Genomic DNA, 22,211 nt, shown 5'->3' on the forward strand with positions numbered 1-22,211 from the left:
CCACAGACAATGAGTTTCATCAGCTGGGGGGGCGGGTAACGGGGTAGTTATAAGTTTCTGACTGTGGAGCCTCGGCGTAGGCCCCTCCCTCCCCCGAACGCGGCGGCTCGTGGCCGTCGAGGCTGCCTTAGCCCTCCCGTAGGCGGAGGGCTGGGACTACCGTACCTGGGGGTGGCCCGCCATACTTCCTCTGCCCGTTCACCTGCACCAGGCGGATGCCCGTCTCCCTGACCCACGCCTCCAGCGCCGCCTTGTTCTCTGGATTCACCCTCTCACACCACAGCTGAGGGGGAAAAAGGCAGGTTGGAATGCCTTATCGCCGCGTCCACCCCCACCTCGCCTGTTATGTCCAGGGCTCACCGACCCCCGGGTAGGCAAACACTTACCTCACACTCCCGCTTGGACTGCATTGCGCTCCCGCTGGCTCGCTCGTACCCCCTTTATAACCTCCTCCCTATCTGCCCCTCTGGAAGCTTCCCTACTTCTCCACCCCCAAGCTCTCATTGGCTCTGAGCACGACCCCGCCCACCAAGGGGGTGGGGGTATCCGCCGCACGTGCGCCGCGGGAACCTCAGACCCTCAGGTGAAAGCTAGAGACCCTAGTGGGTGGGTCTGCGGGCAGCCCCACCTCCTAAAACACGGCTCGCAAACCGGCAGGATGGAGGCTGGAGGCGAGAACGTCAGGGGCGCCCTTCCCCCTGCGGAATACCCCGTGGGAGCTACTGTAAGTGTCTCTCCCCATTTTCCACCGCTGAAGTGGTCGCAGTGGGAGGCCCAGGCTCTAACAGGGGAGGCAGGGCTAGGCAGTAGTGACACAGGCAGGCTCCAGTGGTTGAGGCATTTTATTGGACCTTCCGCGGCGGCTGGTTTCGGGAAGCGTTCCCTTCACCTGGTTGGAGGGCCCTGCCGAGGAGACCAGCTTGGGCCATTTCCCCGTGGCCCACCCATTTTTGGGTGGCCATTTTTGCCTGTGATTACCAATAAAATAATCATAATAAAAATAAAAAAGTCTCTGTTCTGACCACTCTTCAGGTCTTCCTGTTGGGAAGGAAACGTGCAAAGCTGTTGAAGTACGTATGCAGTTTTGTCTTAGCCTTAAATTGTGCCAGTCCCGCTTTCCTCTGATAGTTCAACTCAGCAGATGCAAAGGGGCTGGCTTGTTTTCCTTCTGATTTCCTCCACAAGGTCTTCTCTCCGGACGTCCACCTGGCCAGGATGGAGGAACAAGGTGGTATGAGCATCTTGTGTTCCACTGCTCTCTGAGCACCCATGCCTTCCTCTAGTCATCAGGCCTGGCTCAGCTGGGCGCAGGAACCCAATCAAACACCTCAGGGGAGACAGCGCTTCTTGGGGGAGGTGGAGAGACACAGGGTATGTGTGGGGATGGAGATTTTACCCTACCATGACCATAGTAACATATTACCCCCTTAAGTCCTTTAGGACTGGGCGTTAATATGAATGCCAGGCTTTTGCTTAGGTCTTGAATGGGCCTTGGCCTTGGTCTGGCTTGTGTACAGTAACTTTTGGCCTTGGTCTGCCGAAATGGCATACATTCCCCATCCCTCAGCCTTCCTGTGCACCTACTTACCTCTTCCCTGCTGGCCACCGAGCGGAGCTTGATGACCCCGTCCTTGAGCTCTTGCTCACCAATGATGGCCACCAGTGGGATGCCTGCCTCCTCACAGTACTGCAGCTGGTTCAGTAACTTGGGGTTCTTCTTGTAGAGCAGCTCTGCCTGCAGGGGACCAGGGAAGGAGATGAAGGCTGTCTTCTGCAGTCCTCTGGGACAATCTCCCTGGGGCCCAAGTTGGCACCTTTCTCTGACCTTCACCCCAAGAAGTCACAGTAATGGCAGGGCCACTATGGATAAGCTTTTATTTCGTTTGTGTCCAGCACTCCCAAATTTGCTGCCACCCTGGGGCTTGCCTCCTCTACCTTGATCCCAGCATCCCATAACTCTGAGATGAGCTTCAGTCTCTCCTCCAGCAGCTTCTTCTGTGCAGATGCCACAAGCACCTGTGTTTCTGTGGTCCGTACCTTCTCCTCCAAGACCTAGGGAAGAAGCAGTTAAGAAAGAACTGGGCTACCCTTCACAACACCTTCAAAGAGCAAACAGAGCAGGCTCTTGTCAGGATTCTGAGACCAGGCCCAACTCCACCAGGGCAGGCTAGTCTTCTCATCTAGCAATTGGGCAAAAAGTAGCTCTTAGAAGAATAAGAAATGAACTGACTGGCTTGTACATATGACTTGCCAGAATTAATAATGGAGGGCAAAGGTAGCTTATGTACAGTAACTTCAAGCTTATCTCCATCTAGAACCTTATGTATCATAAGTGATATTCTGAGCTCACCCAGGCAATCCAATCACCCCTGGCAGTCCTAGTTCCCACAAGGAGACTGTGTCTCTTATGCGTCAGCCATAGGGCTTAACTTCGGGGGTGTGTGGATGGAGGGGAGAAAGAATGCTGCTGCTGTCTCTTTTTCTGGAAAACTATTCCCGTTGTTCTTACAACATAAGATGCCTACTGGAACAGTGACCTCAATTGGAAAACACCAGTGGGTTCCACTCTAGAGAAAAGGGTGGGAGCAGTGGGAAGGTTACTGCCAGAGCATTATCCGAGGGATGAAAGGCAACCAGCCACTTAAGAGCAGTAGCAACAAAGGTGGGCTTGAGGCCAAGAAGGGCTTCCTTCATGTTACTCTAAGTGCTAGAGAGTCAGGATAGCCATCTGAGGGATCCCACAGCCTCAGATACACGCTTCCCACTTAGAGACAATATCACAGAGTGGTTGGGAGCAAGACTTTGGAGTTGGACTGCCTGCATCCGAATTCTGACTCTGCCACTTAAACCTTGGGCAAATTATTTGATCTATAATCTTCAGTTCCCTTGCCTGAGAAATGTGAATAATAAAAGTAGCTATCCTCAGAGGGCTGTTTAAGAGTTTTATTAGACAATGCATGAAAAGCACTAAGCACAGTGCCTAGCACAGAGTAGTAAAGTATTAAGTGTTCTGTATTATGAGGAAGATCCAGGTCTTTGGATATACTAGCCTAGATTCCTGACAGCTCTGAAGGAAGTAGGGAGCAAAGGATTTTGTGAAGAAAGAATGATCAAAGATCCGTCAAGCTGGCCTATAATGGGGTGGGAGTCTGAAGGACAGCAACAGTCTTCTCTCCATTTCTTTGCAAAGATGCAACTTGCCCAATGCAGTACTACTTGCCCCCTTAGAGATCAAAGAAGAGAGCTCAGGTGCCACCATCTGCCCAGAATGTCTTCCACCCAGCCACAAGACCTACCTCCAGCCTCTGCTCCACAATGGAGAAGATCCGCTCCACCCCAATGCTGAGCCCCACGCATGGCACCTTGCGCCCTTTGGGATCAAACATGCCCACCAGCCCATCATAGCGCCCTCCAGCCGCCACACTGCCCACACCCAGGGGCTCTTCCCCTGCCTGGGCTGGGGGCTGTAGCAGCACCGCCTCAAAGATCACCCCGGTATAGTAGTCCAGCCCTCGAGCCAGGCTCAGGTCGAAGGAGATCTGGAGGGATAAGAACATGGTCAGCAGCAGATGAGGATCAAAGGCCTCCAGCCCCGGAGCTCAGCTAAGGCTCCCATCCCAACCTGACTCACCTTGTCAGCAATGCCAAACAAGGTCAGATACTCAAAGAGCAGCTTCAGGTCTCCCAGGCCCTCCAAGGCCTGCTTGTTTTGGGACAATTTAGGATCCTGGAGCAGCTGTTCCACCAGGGATACCCCACCTGGGGAGACAGATTTGTAAGCCAGACTGACAAGAAGAAAAATATAAGGGCTTTACCTTTTCCTCTGGATTACACATGTATGCATGTGTGCACACACACACATGCATTCCCTTTCCCTGTCTCCAGTGTGTGTGCGCAGGCGCGCGCGCGCGCGCGCACACACACACACACACACAATTTTCCTCTGGATTACACATGTATGCATGTGTGCATACACACACATGCATTCCCCTTCCCTCTGTCTCTAGTGTGCGTGTGCGCGCGCGCGCGCACGCACACACACACACACACACGGAGGAGTTTGGCTTTCGCTTGAGGGCAGTGGGATGGCTGCCGGGGAGGCAGGGTTTGTTTCTCACCATGCTGTTGGACGTAGTCCCCAATGCGGTCAGCCACCTCAGGTGCCAGGCCCTTCTCTCCCACCATCTCACTCTTTACTTCCTCCCAAGACACCTGAGCAGACAGATACCAGTCAGGGAACCCTGGGCAGCTTTCCCAGTGCAGAGCAAGTGTGAGCCCTTCTCAGGGGGTGGTCTTAAGCAGAAGCTGCCCATCAACCTATATCCTGGGGCTAATCTTCCTCTGTGGGCATAGTCTTTTCCATTTCTCAGGGCAGGGTGGGATCTGGGAAAAGAAGAGTCAGGTGTTTGGGTCATTACCTTGTCCAGCTTGTCCACTGAGGAGCAGATGGTGCGGAACTTGCTGTCAGGAACACCACAGATGGCAAACGTCCCATCTAGGATGCGCCGATCATTCACCTGCAGCGACCCAAGGCATAGTGAGAAGAGAATCTCCTTACATGACCCTCGATAGCCTTGGACACTTAGGCTACTGGTTCCTCTGCACAAGGACCTTCTCCTGTGAGAGGCCAGGCCCAGCTTTGCCCTCCCAGCCCCATTCAGCTCTGACCTTGACCAGGAAGTCGCCTATCTGGAGTGAACTCAGGATCTCACACATTATCTTCAGGCACTCTGCATCAGGAATCATGGGGTCAAATTGCCCAGCAATGTCAAAATCCTGTAGGGAGAGGGCTAGCTAGAGGTCCTCAGGGATTTAACCTTGAGGGAGGACTCCTGAGAGCTCTGCTTTCTATGAAGGAGGCCTCTTTGCACTCATGCGCAGACCACATTCTTCATTCTCCGTCTGACTGTCAGCCCAGAGCAAAACCCCAGTATTCCTGGGTCTCTTACCAGTCCTGGTTTTCTTCCCATCCACAGGGCTATTCCTTCATTATCTCACTCATCTATTTTTCCTTATTTCCTTCCACTGTTGTGGGAGCAATTATACGGCCTTAGTCCTTTATTCATTCAGAAGCTGTGCCACCAGTCTATGCGACAGTACCTCATCCTTTGTGCTGATCCTATCACTGTGGTTTAATATAAAAAGCACTGCACCAAGAGTTCTAGTCCTAACTTTGCCTTTCTTATCCCTATGATCTCTTCATCTTGCTGAGCCTCAAGTTTCCTCAGATAAAATGAGGAGCATAATCCCTGTCCTGTATATGAAAATACTAAAGAAATCTTAGGGTTAGCATTATCTGGGGCATCTAGATTTTTCAGGACACCATAAATACTCAATAGATTCTACTGGCTCAAGGGAGGGCCTCCTTACCCATCCTGCCCCCATACTCACACACTGGTAGAATTCCCGATATCGGCCTCGGGTCATGGCTGGGTTATCCCGCCGATACACTTTTGCTATGTGGTAGCGTTTAATGTTGGTCAGTTTATTCATTGCCAAATATCGAGCAAAAGGAACCTGATGACAAAGAGTTAAGGGGAAAGCCCCACCTTCCACAGTCTGGAAGTTGATTATCATCACCAACAGAAGCTGGGGTCTAACCGCACCCTGTGTGGATAAAACCACCATCTGTAAGATTAACAGCATTTCTGAACATCAGCAAGAATCAACTTTGTTACCATACAGGGCAGCTGAAGTCTCATAAAATATTAAGGCTCTTTTCTTTGTGGGCTATGCTGAGCACAGCAGGGGGGTGGGCAGATTGGCCAGGGAGCAGAAAAAGGGCCCCAAGTAGGGATCTCTAAGCAGATGATTCTCTGACATAGCTTGGAGATAAAGGAAATGTGCTGTTGGTCAATTAGGGAGAACTCTGTCCACCAGTCAGGGCAAGGGAGATGTATTCTGAATCCAGGGGATTGTTGGCAGAGTCAGAACTGGACCCTGACATAAAGCTGAGGTCTCACTCAGGATTCAGAAGCCTTCAAAGGCTAGCTATGCTCTGTTTAGCCAAAGCCCAGCTCCTGGTTTAGAGAAATAACTTCCCTGACTGCAAGATGCATTATATTTGATCCCACCTATGTCTAGCTGCCCCCAAACCTGAGGCTAGAAAAAGCCCCAGCCCAGTAAGGGCCAATACATCCCAAGTTTAAAAAGATACAGTGAGGTCATAGCGAAGAGACAGCAGCTCCCCACCTTGGTCCTTCAGGTCATAGATAAGCTTAGAGTCTTCCCCATACTTTCCAGTCAGTGTTTCCTGGAGAAAACATAAAGAAATGTGACCATAATGATAAATATAACAATTTGAAAGGAAGTTTTAAAAACAAAAACCCACCATTCTAACTATGACTGATTTCAACTTATCTACATTTCCTCTGTTCTCTCTCCCAATGTTTCCTTATTTGATGTAGTTATAATCAAGGAAATACCAATTTGGTTTTCTGCTTATCACATTTCCATTTTGTGACAGAGCTGAAGTATTATTTTTAAAAGCTGCATTGGGAGTTCCCTGGCGGTCTAGTGGTTAGGACTGTGCGCTCACTGCGGAGGGCCTGGGTTCAGTCCCTGGTTGGGGAACTATGATCCCACAAGCTGTGCGGCATGGCCAAAAAAAAAAAGCTGCATAATATTCTAGTGAGAAGAAGCTATTTCCTTCCTTCCTAGTGTTACACTGATAGATGTTTAGGTTATTCCAATTGAAAAAAAAATTCCATAGCATTTCAATAAATATATTTGGGTACACAGTTTTTTCTTTTGAATATTTTTTTGGAGTATAAATGCCTAGGAGTGGGTCATTAGATCAACAAAGATAAATGTTTTTATGACGGCCTGAGATTTGAACACTGTCAAAAGCCAAAACTGAGAGTCCTTGCCCTGTGATGTCTTCAACAAGATAACATATTTCACTACCAGACTGGCAAAGTTCAAAAAACCTGAAAATTCCCAGTGTGCAGAAAATAGAAACACTCATACAATGGTTGGTGTTATGGCCTGAGAATACAGTGGTTGGTATTATGGCCTGAATTGTGTCCCCTCGAAATTCATATATTGAAGCACTATTCCCTGCACCCACCTGGCCCCCCATAACCTCAGATTGTGACTCTATTCGGAGACAGGGTCTTTAGAAGTAATTAAGGTAAAATGAGGTCATTAGGATGAGTCTTAATCCAATATAACTCATGTCCTTATAAAAAGAGGAAATTTGGACACAGAGGAGGGAAGATGATGTGAAGACATAGGGAAAAGACACCATCTAAAAGCCAGTGAGAGAGGCCTTAAGCAGATCCTTCCCTCATGACCCTCAGAAGAAACCAAACCTGCTGACAGCTTATCTTGGACTTCTAGCCTCCAGACAATAAATTTCTGTTCTTTAAGACACCCAGTCTATGGTATTTTGATATGGGAACACTAGCAAACTAATATAGTTGGTAGAAATAGGAATGAGTACAACCATTTGACCCAGAAATTCTACTTCTGTGAATTTACCCTGCAGATAAATGCCCACTAGTACCAGACATTGTTCTAAGCCCTGTGTATACATCAGTGAACAAAGGCAGTCCATACCCTCATGGATCTTCTATAGTAATGAAAAGCGACAGGCAGTACATTAATGCAAGGAAACAAATTAACATAACTTTTGATAGTGATAGCTTCTTTAACGGAAATAAAATAGGTCAATGTGATAGACAAGGGCTACTTTAGACAAGGCAGTTGGAGAGGAGTAATTGAGGAATGGCATTTTAGTTGAAATCTGAAATTAAAATCTGTTATGTCTAATTTACTCTGGAATTAAAGTCATGCAGAGAGCTAGAGAAAAAGGAAGTTCAGCAAGAGGGAAGAGCAAGAACAAAGGTTCGAAGATCGAAACGTATTTAGTATGTTCCAGGAATAGAAAAAGACCATGGTAGCACAGTGGGCAAGGGGAAGAAGCGCATGAGATGAGGTGGGAAAGGTAGGCAAGTTGCCACATCGTGTAGTGCCTTGTAAGCCTGAGTAAAGAGTTTGGATTTTATTATAAATGCATTGGGAGTTACTGGGTTTTAAGCAGGGAGGGATGCAAAGAACTGTTTTTTAATAGCAAAGAACTAGAAACAACCTCAGGGTCCACCAATAGGAGACTGGTTGCATATTTATCCTTTATATGTTCGATTTACATGTATCTAGGAAACATCTCAAGTACAGGTGCCATGGAATTCAATGTAGACAGGAGCCATAACAACTTCCACCCCTGAGAAGGGCTCTCTTTTGGATGCTGCCGGCCACAACCAAGGTAAATAAAAAGCAGGGCCTCTTTCTCTATGCCAGTCCTGTCCCCCTTCTCATGGAGAAAATGCCAATCTTTGTCTGCAACAAGAGAGAGACCTTTGGGCCTCACTCTCTTGCCATCCTCTTTGTTGTTTGTATACCCATTATTCCACCAGGCAATTTCTCCTCATCCACCCCTCACCTTTAGTTCAAACACAGGTGTATCAATTACTTCTGCACCGTGGCGCTTGAAACAGCTGATGATTACATCAAACACCTTCTCCCGAACTGCCATCTGCCGGGGACTGTAGTCTCTTGTGCCCTTGGAGTCAAAATCAGCCAGAGAACCAGGGATGGGGTTTAAAAACAAAGAACAGTAAGGTCTAGAAATATAAAAGCATGACTTCAATGATGGCAAATGAAAACCCTGCCCCAAACTTAGGTTTTCCTACAGGTCACTGAGTTGTAAAACAAGTACAAACAATTCCCTATTAATTACCACACCCATTTGCTCTCACCCTTCTAAATTCCAACCCCTTTTTAGCTTGGTTCTATCTTCTAGAATTCTTGGAACTCTGTTCTCTGAGAAATTTTCCTAAACTCATTTTCTGGGAAACAGAACATTCCCCTGCCTAATAGAAAACATCTACCTGATGACAGGCATATAACCAACTCAAACTGGCTTAATGAATCGAATTCCAAATTTTACAAGTAACATTCTCTCCCAACATACCTTAAAAAGAAATCCTAATAAATACTATTTTTTCTTTTTTTTTGCAGTACGCGGGCCTCTCACTGTCGTGGCCTCTCCCGTTGCGGAGCACAGGCTCCGGATGTGCAGGCTCAGCGGCCATGGCTCATGGGCCCAGCCGCTCCGCGGCATATGGGATCCTCCCAGACCGGGGCACGAACCCGTGTCCCCTGCATCGGCAGGCGAACTCTCAACCACTGCGCCACCAGGGAAGCCCTCTTTTTTTTTTTTTATTAAATTTATTTATTTTTGGCTGCATTGGGTCTTCATTGCTGCGCGCGGGCTTTCTCTAGTTGTGGTGAGCGGGGGCTACTCTTCGTTGCGGTGCGCCGGCTTCTCATTGTGGTGGCTTCTCTTGTTGTAGAGCACGGGCTCTAGGTGTGTGGGCTTCAGTAGTTATAGCACGCGGGCTCAGTAGTTGTGGCTCGCGGGCTCTAGAGCACAGGCTCAGTAGTTGTGGCATGCAGGCTTAGTTGCTCCGCAGCATGTAGGATCTTGCCAGACCAGGGCTCAAACCCGTGTCCCCTGCTTTGGCAGGCGGATTCTTAACCACTGCGCCACCAGGGAAGTCTCCACTATTTTTTTCTTTAATTTTTTTCTGATAGCCCTATGACAAGGGCTAAGTTAATGAATTTGAATGTGTTGAGAAGTTAAATCATTACTTAAGGCCATTCAGCTGGTTCCTGGCAGTCAGTACTAGAACTCTGTTCTTCCAGGTCAGAGCTTCTAGTATGGGCTTTTATATGCTACTCACAAGTAGGACCTTTTTGGTCTCAGGACCCCTTTACACTCTTACTATTTACTAAGGACCCCAAAGTGGATTATACCTATCAATATTTATTGTATTATAAATTAAAACTGCAAACATTTAAAACTATTAATTCACTTAACAAAAAGAAAATCCATTACATGTTAACATAAATAACATTTTAGGAAAAATGTTAACTACTTTCCAAAACAAAAACATTTGGTGAGAAGAGTGGCACTGATTTACATTTTTGCAAATCTTTAATGCCTGGGTTAATAGAAGACAGCTGAATTCTCATATATGCTTTTTGCATTCAATTCTGTTGTGATACGTTGTTCTGGTTGAATATATAAAGAAAATCTAGCCTTACAGAGATGTGTAATTGTAAAAGGAGGAATATTTTTAATAAACTTTTCAGCTAATTGTAGATATTAATGTAGTTCTTCTTAAACTATACCAAAATCCAGAGGGAGAGCTTCTTAAGGATTGGTTTGCAATGTGGAATCTGAAAGTACATCAATGAACTTTTCACACTGTTACATTAAAATCCATTATAAGGTACCCAGAATTCACAGAGACAGAAAGTAGAACGATGGTTACCAGGGGCTGAAGGGAGGGTAGAATGGGGTGTTACTGTTTAATGGGTAAAGAATTTCAGTTTGGTAGGATGAAAAAGTTCTGGGGGATGAATAGTGGTTATGGTTGCACAGCAATATGAATGTACTTAATGCCACTGAACTGTACACCTAAAAATGGTTGAAATGGCAAAATTTGTTATGTATATTTTAGTACAATTTAAAAAATATCTGTTACTCTATCTTGTACTTTGGATATTCTACGCAGGCACAATTTTATAATATCATGCATTGGTCATTTGGAAAATATTTGTTCTTTGATAACAGTTACACAGATCTTCCAAATGTTGATATGCCTCATTATACAATATCAAAAAACCATATTTGTTCATGTCACCATAGATCTCATCAGGAAAGTCTTCAAGTACTGAGAACCTGTCAAGCTCATGGTGGAAAATCCAAGTTCTAACTTTGACTTGAACACTTGAATTTTATCACTGGCAACAAATACTGTTGAATGTTTTCCTTGAGGTGACAAGGCTCACTTGTTCAGTTTTGTGAAAATGTCTGCCAAATATCCAAATCTTTAACACAATAGTTTATCTTTCAGTTTTTCTTTCAAATAAAAAAGGTTTTCCATGAAAAAAGTAGCTAGTTCAGCCTACAGTTCACACATGGCACAGCATTTTTCCTACTTTGGAATGCAGCAGAAGTGCTTTATCTGTGCTTTCCATTTCATCATACAGAATATTAAAAAACAGTGTACTCAAGGGTCGATATTCAATAAAATAAATAATTTTTACTGTTTTATCAAGGACATTCTTAAGTGAAACTGAATCTTTTTTTTTTACTGTGAGTTCACAAAAGTAAAGAACATAATGGTTATTAATTAGTACAGCTCAGTGCCAACATCTTAATTTGTGCTAAGACACCAGCAGTTCTACACACCAGTGCTTTTGCACCTTCATCGCAAACGAAGTGAAAAAGGCAAATAACATTATGAAAATAATTTTGACCAGGAACGTTCCTTGAAAAAGTCCTTTCCCCATAATACTGAGTTTTCTGTTAATTATGAATCACATGTCAAGAAATGTATTTCAACAAACTAAGTGGATATTAACTCTCCAGTATATTCTCATTTTCTTGTTTTTTTTTAAACATCTTTATTGGAGTATAATTGCTTTACAGTGTTGTGTTAGTTTCTGCTGTATCTCATTTTCTTTTAACATTAAATTATGGAAATTTTCCAACACACATTATAGAGAATAGTACACTGGACCACCCCACCCTGTGTTTATTACCTACCTCCAACAACTATCAACATCTGCTATTCTTATTTTATCTAAGCCCCAATATTTTTTTTTCCTGCAGTATTTTAAGGTAATCCCAGATATCATATACTTTCATCCATAAATATTTCAGTATAATTGTCTAACATATAAGGATTAAAAACCAAAACACTACAATACCTTTCTTACAACCAATACAACTTAACAGCAACCCTTTACCTAGTGCCCAAACCATGTTTAATTACCCCCAACTGCCACAATAATATCTTTTTATGGTTGACTGTTTGAATCAGATTCTTAATAAGTTCATAACCTGTACTTGGTTGATATGTCTCATGTCTATTTAATCTGCAACAGTTTCCTTTCCCTTTTTTAAAAAAAATGTCCTTTATTTGTTGAGGAAACTGAGTCATTTTTCTGAAAGAATTTTTCTCATTCTAGATTTGGTTAACTGTATATTCAATGTGGTCATTTAACATTTCCTCCATTTCCCATATTTCCAGTAAACTGGTAGTTAAGTCTGAAGACTGATTAGATTCAGGTACAATTCTTCTTGGCAAGAATACTTCATAGGTGGTGCTGTGTACTTCTTATTGCATCACATCAAGAGGAATATAATGTCTGGTTGTCCTACTTTTAGTGATGCTAAGATTGATCATTGGGTTTAGCTGAGGTCAGCCTGATCTATCATAAATCCCCATTAATCTTTTCACCCAATAGTTTGAATAACTACTGATGGTCACTGCCTTGGGGTTTTACACCATCTCTTTAACTTTTTTTGGGGGGGTACGCGGGCCTCTCACTGTTGTGGCCTCTCCCGTTGTGCAGCACAGGCTCCGGACACACAGGCTCAGCGGCCATGGCTCATGGGCCCAGCCGCTCCGCGGCATGTGGGATCTTCCCGGACCAGGGCACGAACCCATGCCCCCTGCATCGGCAGGCGGACTCTCAACCACTGAGCCACCAGGGAAGCCCCTCTTTAACCTTTGAAATGAGTTATATGTAGAAAGGAATAGCTCAATGATTTTAGGAGCCCAAAGAATTACTCTTAAACGGTGACATCTCAACATAAGGAAGAGAGATCATCTCCCTTCTACTTTGGAATTAAATTTCACATACATTCATTGAATACCTATTTAGTCCCAGACTCTCAGGTTAAATAAACCATGTGAATAATGAAAAGTCAGCAATAAATGCAATAACAGAGATACTTATGAAGTGCCAAGGGAACCCAGAACTTACAGAAAGTGGCATCTGAACTGAAATCATGGTGGTTGAGCTAGGAATCTCCAACTTCATTCCATTCTACTCTCCTTCTCTATTTGGTTCTAGTCATAAAGGTCTTTTTATAGTTCCTGGAAACTACCAACGTTCTTTCTCACTTCAGGATTTCCATACCCTACCTGGACTTATCTTCCTCACACTCTTCACCCGGCTGTCTTCCACTCATCTATTAGGTCAGCTAGTCTATCACTTCTTCAGACTTCCCAGTTCTCCCCTATTTTTCTCAGAGCATCCTTTTTACTTCTTTACATCACTTAACACAATTTGTAGTTACATATCCATGTGTGGGATTATTTCTCCTAAGTCTGTTTCCTTCAGTAGAATGTAAGCTCCCTGAGGGCGGGCTATATTGTTCACCATGGTACACTTACTGCTTTGTACAGTGCTAGGCACACAGTAAGCACTCAGTAAATATTTACTGAATGAAAGAAGGAGTAGCAGTAGCAGGTAGACTCCCCTAAGCGCCCAGCTGGCCTAGCTTCTGCCATCACTTTGCCATCCCAGAATGACTCAGAGCGCAATCCAGCCTGGCGCCTACAACCAACTGTTGTTTCCTCTGCAGGATTTCAGATCCTCCTCAATGACCTGATTCAGAGAAGCAGGCATATATGCGTCCTTGTGAGTGGAATTAGGGACCCTCTCAGAGGCTCCCTAAAGGAATATTTACCTTGGGGGTTTTGAGCACAAACTTCTGTTTCCCTTCATCAGGGCCCAGTTGTGCCTTCAGTTTCAGTAGTTTTGCCACCTCCTCCTCGATCTGTGGAGGGAAAGTAGGCGCTGGGCTACCACATCTGCCACCCCCTCCCTCTTCCGTCATTCATTCAGTATCCCTCCCTCAGCAGGACGTGGGGCATATCTCTCTCCCAAGCCTAGCTTTGCTTCTCTCGGGTCCTACCGCAGCTACCTCCCCACCCAGCCCATCCTCCTACCTACAAGTCCAGTCCTTTCTTCCACATCCCCATCCTCTGTGCAGACCACTCCCCGCTCTGTTCTCCCAGGCCTTCCTTTGTCCCCTCTCCTGCCTCCTGGGTCGTACCTGCTCGGCGCTGGCCTTCTGCTGCTTAAGGGCCCGCACGCGCTCTCCCTGAAGTCGCACCAGATCCTCCAGCGTCGCACGATCGGCCATACTGGCTGCCAACTGGAGCTGACTACTGTCTAGACAGGTTGTGGGGGCCACAGCTTCAGCTCGGATGACTTCCGGCTATCGAGTCGAGGGCCCGCACGCCTAGAAAGCCACCACTCAGTACAACAATCACTTCCGGCTCTTACCGGAAGTGCGGGAGCTGGGCGGGAGCCAGAGAGGACTGGAGCCACCCTCCGGAATTTGGGAGATGTAGAAACGCTCACCTCTTCTGTGGTGCTCGGACTTCGCCTCTACAGCGCCCTGTACCCTTCCTGGGGTCCTATCTGCCTCTTTCCTAGGTCCTTTGCCTCGTGTTCCGGAAATCCTGCCTCCTGCTGCACGATGCCCCAGCTCGGACTCCTACATGGGAGGGCCTGGGCTGTGCTGTTTGGCCAGCTCCGGCGACCGCCCGGTGCTGTATGCATCAGGGCAGTCCATTCTCATAGCCAGGTGAGCCAGACAGAGATAGCTCTGGTCTGTCGGGGCAGGATCTCCAGGTCTGAAAGCATAGACTCGCGGCCTGTACTCCCGCGGTATTAACAGTCGGTTTTTTATTGAGTGCCCACCAGGTACCGACACAGAGCTAAGGCCTTTTAGGATGCTTTGTCATTTAATCATCATAACAATCTTGAGATGTTGGGGTTATTATTTCCGTTTTACAGTTCAAGAAACGGAGGCTCCAAGGTTAAATGACTTACCTATGGCTACATAGTAAGGGAGTATTTTAATATAGGTCCACAGTCCCTTATCTGAACCTTTTGGGATCAAACACATTTAAATTTTTTTAAGCAAAATATATGAATAGTCCCACTAAGTGAGATGACTAACGGCCATAAGTAGAGTGAGTTCACATTAGAATTATCTTAAAATTTTTAGTTTTCAGAGATTATGGATTCTTAGGAGGGGTTGTGGGCTTCACCTGCTGTCCTTTGGAGCACAGAATCTGCCAAAGTATGAACTACTACACGCTCTATATTTCTGGAAGGGCATACAGCCTGCTGGGGATAATCAAAATCACAGATTCTGTTTTACCTTGGGAATGACACTTTTGTGTTCCTAGTAGATGCTTTGTGCTATCATGAACAACAGAGCTCAGATCTTTTGTTATTTGCAGTCACAGCATCCTATCAATCGGCTTTTTTTTTTTTTTCAATCAGGAAATCCATTCCTTTTCATTCCACAGGCATGTTCTGTGTTCTTGGGCTGTTTCTCTTCTGTCTTCCAGTTACTTTTTCCCTATCTCCAAACCTAATGACCATTACTACCTTATTAACAATTCTTATTTTTTGCTCTTTGAGTAGGAACTGAGAACTGGAGATCGTACTAATCCCTACTCCTATATGGTTAGTGGTGGTAGTCTTGGGTTGCTTTGTGCCTTCCTTGTTTTTTGCTGGTTAAAGTTTTTCATACTTTTAAAAACTCCAATTATAGTGAGGAATCTTGTATGGTAAACATCTGATCCCACATGTATTACATATGTATTGCAGATACAACTGGGTTTTTGGAAGTGGGCTGAGATTGGGATAGATAAAATAGTGTTCAGACTTCCTGTTGCTCAGGGCCAAAAGTATTTTCAGGTTGGTGGTACACAGGGCCAGAGATACCACGGGTTTGGCCAGTATTGAAAGGAGCCATATCTCACATTTCTTCTGCCAGGTTGCGGAGGCAGCGTTAGCAACCCAACTGAAACCACATCAAGAGAAATCAAATTTTATTATCAAGACCCCAAAGGTAATGCCCTTTGCCCCACCCTGTCCGTTAGAGTGCCTTGGAGTTCTGCCCTGTGCTTCTCTTCTTGACCACTTTTAATGTTTTTGTTTTTGTTTGTTTGTTTGTTTTGGCTGTGCCGCATGGCTTGCGGGATCTTAGTTCCCCGACCAGGGGTTGAACCCAGGCCCTTGGCAGTGAAAGTGCAGAGTCCTAACCAAAGGACCCCCAGGGTATTCCCTATTTTTAATTTTTCACTATTTCACTAATTCTTCACTATTCTTGAGATACTGGGTGGGGCTCATAGTCGTCTGAACTCAAAGAGATTTCAACTCCAGACCTTAGATTATAGATGTAGTTTAACTCTTTGTCTTAAATGGACTTGTCTTTGTCTTTGTTTTCACTCTGGCTCCTTTTGGTTTCTAGGGCACCAGAGATCTTAGTCCCCAGCAGATGGTCGTGAGGGAGAAAATTCTTGATATGGTTGTTAGCTGCTTTAAACGTCATGGAGCAAAGGGGTTGGATACCCCGGCATTTGAGCTAAAGGTAAGAGGAGAAAAAAAATGCAGGAACCCCATTTCTTTCCCAAAGGGCTTCTAGCCTATGTTCTGGAGTCCTCCTTTTAACCATGGCACTTTCTGTTTGACTCCTGCAGGAAATGCTTACTGAGAAGTATGGAGAGGACTCTGGGCTCATCTATGATCTGAAGGATCAGGGTGGAGAGCTATTGTCCTTGCGCTATGACCTTACTGTATCCTTTTAAGTACGGGAGCCTGACTTACCTCTTTCAAAACCCAGAGGTCATTCTCTGATAACGGGACAGGAGTGACTCTGGGACCCTATAGGTTCATTGGCAGCAGCCTTTACTTCAAGTTTCTTCCAGAAGGCAATTCTGCCAGCAGAGCCTGGCCTGGAGCTCTGTCATTTAAGTTTATAGTGTGTCAGAATCCCTTGAGGAAGCTTGCAAAAATACAGATTCTTGACCTCTAGCCCCAGATTTTCTTAATTCTGTAGCTGGAGTGGTGTTCAGAAATCTGCATTTTAAATAGGTACCTGGATAATTAAGATGCAGGTGGTCCTTGAACACTTGAAGAAACATTGATATAGAAGTTGTAGGCAAATCCAGGTTCTGAAGCTTGACTCTTCTGAGACAGTTGAGACTTGATCTGAATGGGAGGGAATGGCCCAGACTTGAAGTTCTTGGGTCATTTTTATCTCTGCTTCCCCTGCTTTCTACCAAACTTGCAGGGATTCCTTCATTTGACACTATTCAATGTTTATTGATTGCTATGCCTTGGTGATAGTGGGAAAGGAGACAGAGAAAGTCCTTGTTCTAATCCTAGTGGATGAGATCCAGTTGATAGAGGCCCAGTCCTCCCTAATGTCTTTCCACTGGGGCTAAGCTCTGGATGTAGTATTCTTCCTCCTTAACCTATTTATGTGAGGTCCCTTTTGCTCGTTATCTGGCCATGAATAAAGTGAAGAAGATGAAACGCTATCATGTTGGAAAGGTGTGGCGTCGGGAGAGCCCAACCATAGTCCAAGGCCGCTACAGGGAGTTCTGCCAGTGTGTAAGTGACCTGAAGGAGGCAGCGTGGTTTGATAGTTCTGGGGACCACAACCTAGGAACTGGCTGCTCACTAATTTTTTTTCGCCTTTTTCTTTGCTGTAGGATTTTGACATTGCTGGTCAGTTTGACCCTATGATCCCTGATGCAGAGTGTTTGAAGATCATGTGTGAAATCCTTAGTGGGTTGCAGCTTGGGGATTTTCTCATTAAGGTGAGGCCAGAGCCGAGGACTGAGGGAAGAAGTCTGGATTTGGCCTAATGCTGTTTGAAAACATAGGTGACCCCAGCCATTAAGCCTGTAGCTCTAGGACTTTCTTAGTACAAGTGTTGCATTTTATATCTGTATCTATATAGTCACCCTGTGGAATTTCCTTTCCCTTTTATGAGTCAGGCAAGTAGGGACTGCCATTGTTTTGAGGGAGAGGTCATTCATAAGCCACTTGGGTCACTTCCATTGAGTTCACAGGTCAATGACCGGCGGATTTTGGATGGGATATTTGCCGTCTGTGGTGTTCCTGAAAGCAAGTTCCATGCCATCTGCTCCTCGGTAGACAAACTAGACAAGGTAACAAAGAAGACATGCTTCAGTAGATCCTATCAGAGTTTCTGCCCTGCCTTCAAATCTGTATATACCTTTAGAGGAAAATAAGGAGATGGTGGCTGGAAGTGAGCTATTTCTGGGAGGAAGGTAAGGAGACATTCTGAAATGAGACCTGAGTTTTGCTGTGCAGTGGAGATTACAGCTGGATTTCCTAAGCTACCTCTGACTTTGCTGAGTAGAGTGTTAGCTACTTGTGACATACATAATGAATGAAATGAGATGTCCTTTTCCATTAAGAGAAAGAAGGATCTTGGGGCTAGGCTAATGTTTGGGTGTTTGTGCAGATGTCTTGGAAAGGTGTGAGACATGAGATGGTGGCAAAGAAAGGCCTAGCTGCTGAAGTAGCTGATCGAATTGGGGATTACGTCCAATGTCAAGGTAAGAATCAGTGTTTTCAGAGGTACATGATAGAACCAGAGTGAGGGTGATAAGTGTATAACTTCTATGTCTGAAACAGCTCCTTTTCATAAATGTGCTAAGTTCCAGAGCCTGGTTTTAATTTAATAACCTTTTTACTTACTGTAACCAGTTATGTCTTTAGGTGTCAAAGATGGAGGCAGAAGAGGAGAATCTGGTCATATGTGATCAGGATCTTTTTTTTTAAGAAAATGAGGAGGACTAGCTGGAGCATATTAGGGATACATTTGGATGAAACACATCTGGGTGTATAACACAGACATTATTTCTTCCCACATGTCTCCCCAGGAGGGGTATCCTTGGTGAAACAAATGTTCCAGGATCCCAGACTATCCCAGAACAAGCAGGCCCTAGAGGGCTTGGGAGACCTGAAGCTGCTATTTGAATACCTGACTTTATTTGGAATTGCTGAGAAGGTAAGCTGGGTAGGGAGTGCACCTCCTGCTGTGTCTAGGGCTCTCAGGGTCCTGAGTCTTGTCTAAGACTGACTATAACCTTGTCCTCACAGATCTCCTTTGACCTGAGCCTGGCTCGGGGCCTGGACTACTATACAGGAGTGATCTATGAAGCGGTGCTGCTACAGACCCCAGCTCATGCTGAGGAGGAGCCACTGAATGTGGGCAGTGTGGCTGCTGGTGGGCGCTATGATGGGCTGGTGGGCATGTTTGACCCCAAAGGCCACAACGTGCCATGTGTGGGGCTCAGCATTGGGGTGGAGCGGATCTTCTCCATTGTGGAGCAGAGGATGAAGGTAGGTCCTTGGTAGGGTTAGAGTGGGGCTGCAGACCTTAAAAACTCTCATGTTTCTGGAAGTGCAGTTGGACTGTTTTTCTGATGATTGTTTTTGTTTTTCTTTGAATTATTGGTGCAAAGGAAGTTTTTATTAGTTTTACCTTCTCTCTCTCTTTTACTAGACTTTTGGTGAGAAGATACGGACCACAGAGACCCAAGTGTTTGTGGCCACACCACAGAAGAACTTTCTCCAAGAACGGCTGAAGCTAATTGCAGAGCTTTGGGATGCTGGGATCAAGGTATAATGGAGCTAATATCCAAAACATCTAGGTATATGTGGAATTCATGCACCAGGCCCACTTCTACCTTATGCCTAAGGTGGAACTCAAGATCTTTCTAGTCTTCACTAGTGTGTCTTCTTAGGGTATGAGGGTGAGCTACTTACTTATTTGGATATGCCTGCTCCTGGGGTTTGAGTGGTATGGTCACTTCTTTTCTTTTTTTTTTTTAACATCTTTATTGGAGTATAATTGCTTTACAATGGTGTGTTAGTTTCTGCTTTATAACAAAATGAACCAGCTATACATTACATTATATCCCCATATCTCCTCCCTCTTGCGTCTCCTTCCCACCCTCCCTATCCCACCCCTCTAGGTGGACGCAAAGCACCGAGCTGATCTCCCTGTGCTATGTGGCTGCTTCCCACTAGCTATCTATTTTACTTTTGGTAGTATATATAAGTCCATGCCACTCTCTCACTTTGTCCCAGCTTACCCTTCCCCCACCAGTGTCCTCAAGTCCATTCTTTATGTCTGCATCTTTATTCTTGTCCTGCCCCTGGGTTCTTCAAAACCATTTTTTTTTCTTTTTTAGATTCCATATATATGTGTTAGCATACAGTATTTATTTTTCTCTTTCTGACTTACTTCAGTCTGTATGACAATCTCTAGGTCCATCCACCTCACCACAAATAACTCAATTTCGTTTCTTTTTATGGCTGATTAATATTCCATTGTACATATGTGCCACATCTTCTTTATCCATTCATCCGTCGATGGACACTTAGGTTGCTTCAGTATGGTCACTTCTAAGTCCCCTATTCTTTTTTTAAAAATTAATTAATTATTTTTTGGCTGCATTGGGTCTTCGTTGCTGTGCCAGGCTTTCTCTAGTTGCGGCGAGCGGGGGCTACTTTGCGGTGTGCGGGCTTCTCATTGTGGTGGCTTCTCTTGTTGCAGAGCACAGGCTCTAGGCGTGCAGGCTTTAGTAAGTAGTTGTGGTACGCGGGCTCAGTAGTTGTGGCTTACGGGCTCTAGAGTGCAGGATCAGTAGTTGTGGCGACGGGCTTAGTTGCTCCGCGGCATGTGGGATCTTTCCGGACCAGGGCTCGAACCCATGTCCCCTGCATTGGCAGGCGGATTCTTAACCACTGTGCCACCAGGGAAGTCCCTAAGTCCCCTATTCTTTCTTCACCCTTTTCAGGCAGAACTGATGTATAAGAACAACCCTAAACTACTAACTCAACTGCACTACTGTGAGAACATGGGCATCCCACTGGTGGTCATTATTGGTGAGCAAGAACTGGCGGAAGGGGTCATCAAGCTCCGTTCAGTGGCCAGCAGGGAGGAGGTGAGTGGGGGCAGGCAGAAATAGGAGGGACCAAGTGTTTCTACTTTTCTTAGATTCTTTAAGAAATATATATCTTTTGGCTGAGAAAATATCTCTAGGGTTAATCGTGATAGAGATGAATGAGCACCCACCCTAGGCAACCATTATAGCCAATGATTGGTTGGGTGGGCAAAAGGACAAACGAAATCTCTATGGGTATTTCAAGACTCATCAACAAAATAGACATAGATCAGGTGTTTGAATTCCTTTAGTCTTGAGGGCATACATTCTCCAGGACAGGTTGAAGCACATACTCCTCCCTACTGGTTGCATAAGTAGTGGGAGCAGTTGCACAGTTAAATGAATCCAGAAAAGTAGTGGCTAAGGAACTAGTATTACTCTCTAGTTTGTCACATGAGAGTTCTGTTATGTTTCAGGTGGCCATTACACGGGAAAATCTTGTGGCTGAAATTCAGAAGCGACTGTCTGAGTCTTGATCCTTGCCTGAATGCCATCTGCTGCTCTTTGTAGAAAAGGTTTCATCTAGGACTGACTTCCTGAGGGACTTCATAACTGCTGGCCAGGATGGGTGACAAGTGCCTCTGCATCCTTCATCCTTCCTGGGTACAGAACTGTAGAAGGCCCTGGGGACTCCTGGGCTAGTGTGAGCAGCTATTCTGCATGGGCGCAGATGGCTGGTACGTGAAAGAGACATGCTCTAACATCCGAGGCAGATGGCAGGTTTGAAATGCCACTGAGTGCTGCCAACAGGTGCTGAGATGGTTGCTATGAGCAAGTCTCTGGGAAAGTCACCTCAGGTTGAGAAGATTCTGACCATTGAGATCAAAAGTCAAATACTTAGCCTTCTGCTCTGGCTTCTGAGCCAGTTTCTGGGAAGTTTGTACATAACCTGCCCTTGGCCTGTCCAGGGAGTTTTTGGGAGACAGCAAAGAGTTGGGCAATGACTGTCTTCTGTTTTGTTTGAGGACAGAGATGCTATCCCAAGGGCATAGCAGTGCCCATATTGATGTGGCATCTCTCTAGCCCATCCATTGTTAATAATAGGGTGAGGCTGTCTGTTTAATAATCTTGAATGTTGAACTTAATAAGTGACCTGACAAGATTGATATCTGATCTTTTGAGATTTTGGAGACCATTACCTGTGCCAGAATCACTGCTCTGACTTCCATGTCCTGCCATGGAGGTGCCTGTTCTAGAAGTGGTTGTATAATATTTTAAATAAAATATTAAATATAGTAGTTTGGGTAATTTGTTATCAAGGGATTGGTTTGCATAGGCCATGGAAAACGCTTGAGTGTACACTGGAGGATTCTGTGAGCTAGGAGTAACCTCCCTGGGGTGATGTTTCTGTATTCAGTGAAGGGAGCAGCCACAGTTCCCCTTCCCCCAACTTGGAGATACAGTCACGTCACTAAATCAATGTATAGTGAGATATCTGCTAGAGTTCTTCACCCTAGAGTGAAGAACCTTCCCAAGTCCCATCATGTTGATTAAACTGTGCCCTATAGATTGAATGACTGTTTCTCAGCTGAAGGAAAAATGAGT

General features: G+C 45.4%; 3 protein-coding genes across 10 annotated transcripts in view; 1 reads left to right on the plus strand and 2 right to left on the minus strand.

Moving 5' to 3' along the window:
* Positions 1 to 410, minus strand: part of DND1 (DND microRNA-mediated repression inhibitor 1) — a 2,250-nt gene extending 1,840 nt beyond the window's left edge. Inside the window, exons 1-2 of the mRNA XM_007461470.1 lie at positions 387 to 410; positions 166 to 283 (exon numbers count right to left, since the gene is read on the minus strand). Coding sequence (XP_007461532.1) covers positions 166 to 283; positions 387 to 410 — 142 coding nt within the window. The remainder of the gene's footprint in view (positions 1 to 165; positions 284 to 386) is intronic.
* A 545-nt stretch (positions 411 to 955) lies between these two features.
* Positions 956 to 14,428, minus strand: HARS1 (histidyl-tRNA synthetase 1). 6 transcript variants are annotated; one of them, XM_007461474.1, is made up of 13 exons: positions 13,925 to 14,428; positions 13,556 to 13,645; positions 8,444 to 8,563; positions 6,158 to 6,253; positions 5,392 to 5,517; positions 4,669 to 4,776; positions 4,419 to 4,517; positions 4,119 to 4,212; positions 3,632 to 3,759; positions 3,297 to 3,539; positions 1,936 to 2,052; positions 1,589 to 1,735; positions 1,128 to 1,206 (listed from the first exon to the last, which is right to left on the minus strand). In XM_007461474.1, the coding sequence occupies exons 1-13, from the start codon at positions 14,012 to 14,014 to the stop codon at positions 1,135 to 1,137; spliced, it is 1,530 nt and encodes a 509-aa protein (XP_007461536.1). In that variant the 5' UTR covers positions 14,015 to 14,428; the 3' UTR covers positions 1,128 to 1,134. The 6 variants fall into 6 exon arrangements, with proteins under 6 accessions (XP_007461538.1, XP_007461540.1, XP_007461536.1 ...); XM_007461475.1 differs by having other exon boundaries at positions 1,135 to 1,206; positions 5,452 to 5,517; XM_007461476.1 differs by lacking the exon at positions 8,444 to 8,563 and having other exon boundaries at positions 956 to 1,206.
* Positions 14,218 to 21,914, plus strand: LOC103080049 (histidyl-tRNA synthetase 2, mitochondrial). 3 transcript variants are annotated; one of them, XM_007461471.1, is made up of 13 exons: positions 14,218 to 14,461; positions 15,668 to 15,742; positions 16,145 to 16,264; positions 16,374 to 16,469; positions 17,164 to 17,289; positions 17,391 to 17,498; positions 17,754 to 17,852; positions 18,173 to 18,266; positions 18,594 to 18,721; positions 18,814 to 19,056; positions 19,220 to 19,336; positions 20,520 to 20,666; positions 21,083 to 21,898. In XM_007461471.1, the coding sequence occupies exons 1-13, from the start codon at positions 14,354 to 14,356 to the stop codon at positions 21,140 to 21,142; spliced, it is 1,521 nt and encodes a 506-aa protein (XP_007461533.1). In that variant the 5' UTR covers positions 14,218 to 14,353; the 3' UTR covers positions 21,143 to 21,898. The 3 variants fall into 3 exon arrangements, with proteins under 3 accessions (XP_007461533.1, XP_007461534.1, XP_007461535.1); XM_007461472.1 differs by lacking the exon at positions 15,668 to 15,742 and having other exon boundaries at positions 14,320 to 14,461; positions 21,083 to 21,914; XM_007461473.1 differs by lacking the exons at positions 16,374 to 16,469; positions 17,164 to 17,289 and having other exon boundaries at positions 14,358 to 14,461; positions 15,571 to 15,742; positions 21,083 to 21,914.
* Positions 21,915 to 22,211: the final 297 nt, after the last annotated feature.

Source organism: Lipotes vexillifer, unplaced genomic scaffold (assembly GCF_000442215.2).
Source record: "Lipotes vexillifer unplaced genomic scaffold, Lipotes_vexillifer_v1.1 scaffold217, whole genome shotgun sequence".
Classification (NCBI taxonomy): Eukaryota; Metazoa; Chordata; class Mammalia; order Artiodactyla; family Lipotidae; genus Lipotes; species Lipotes vexillifer.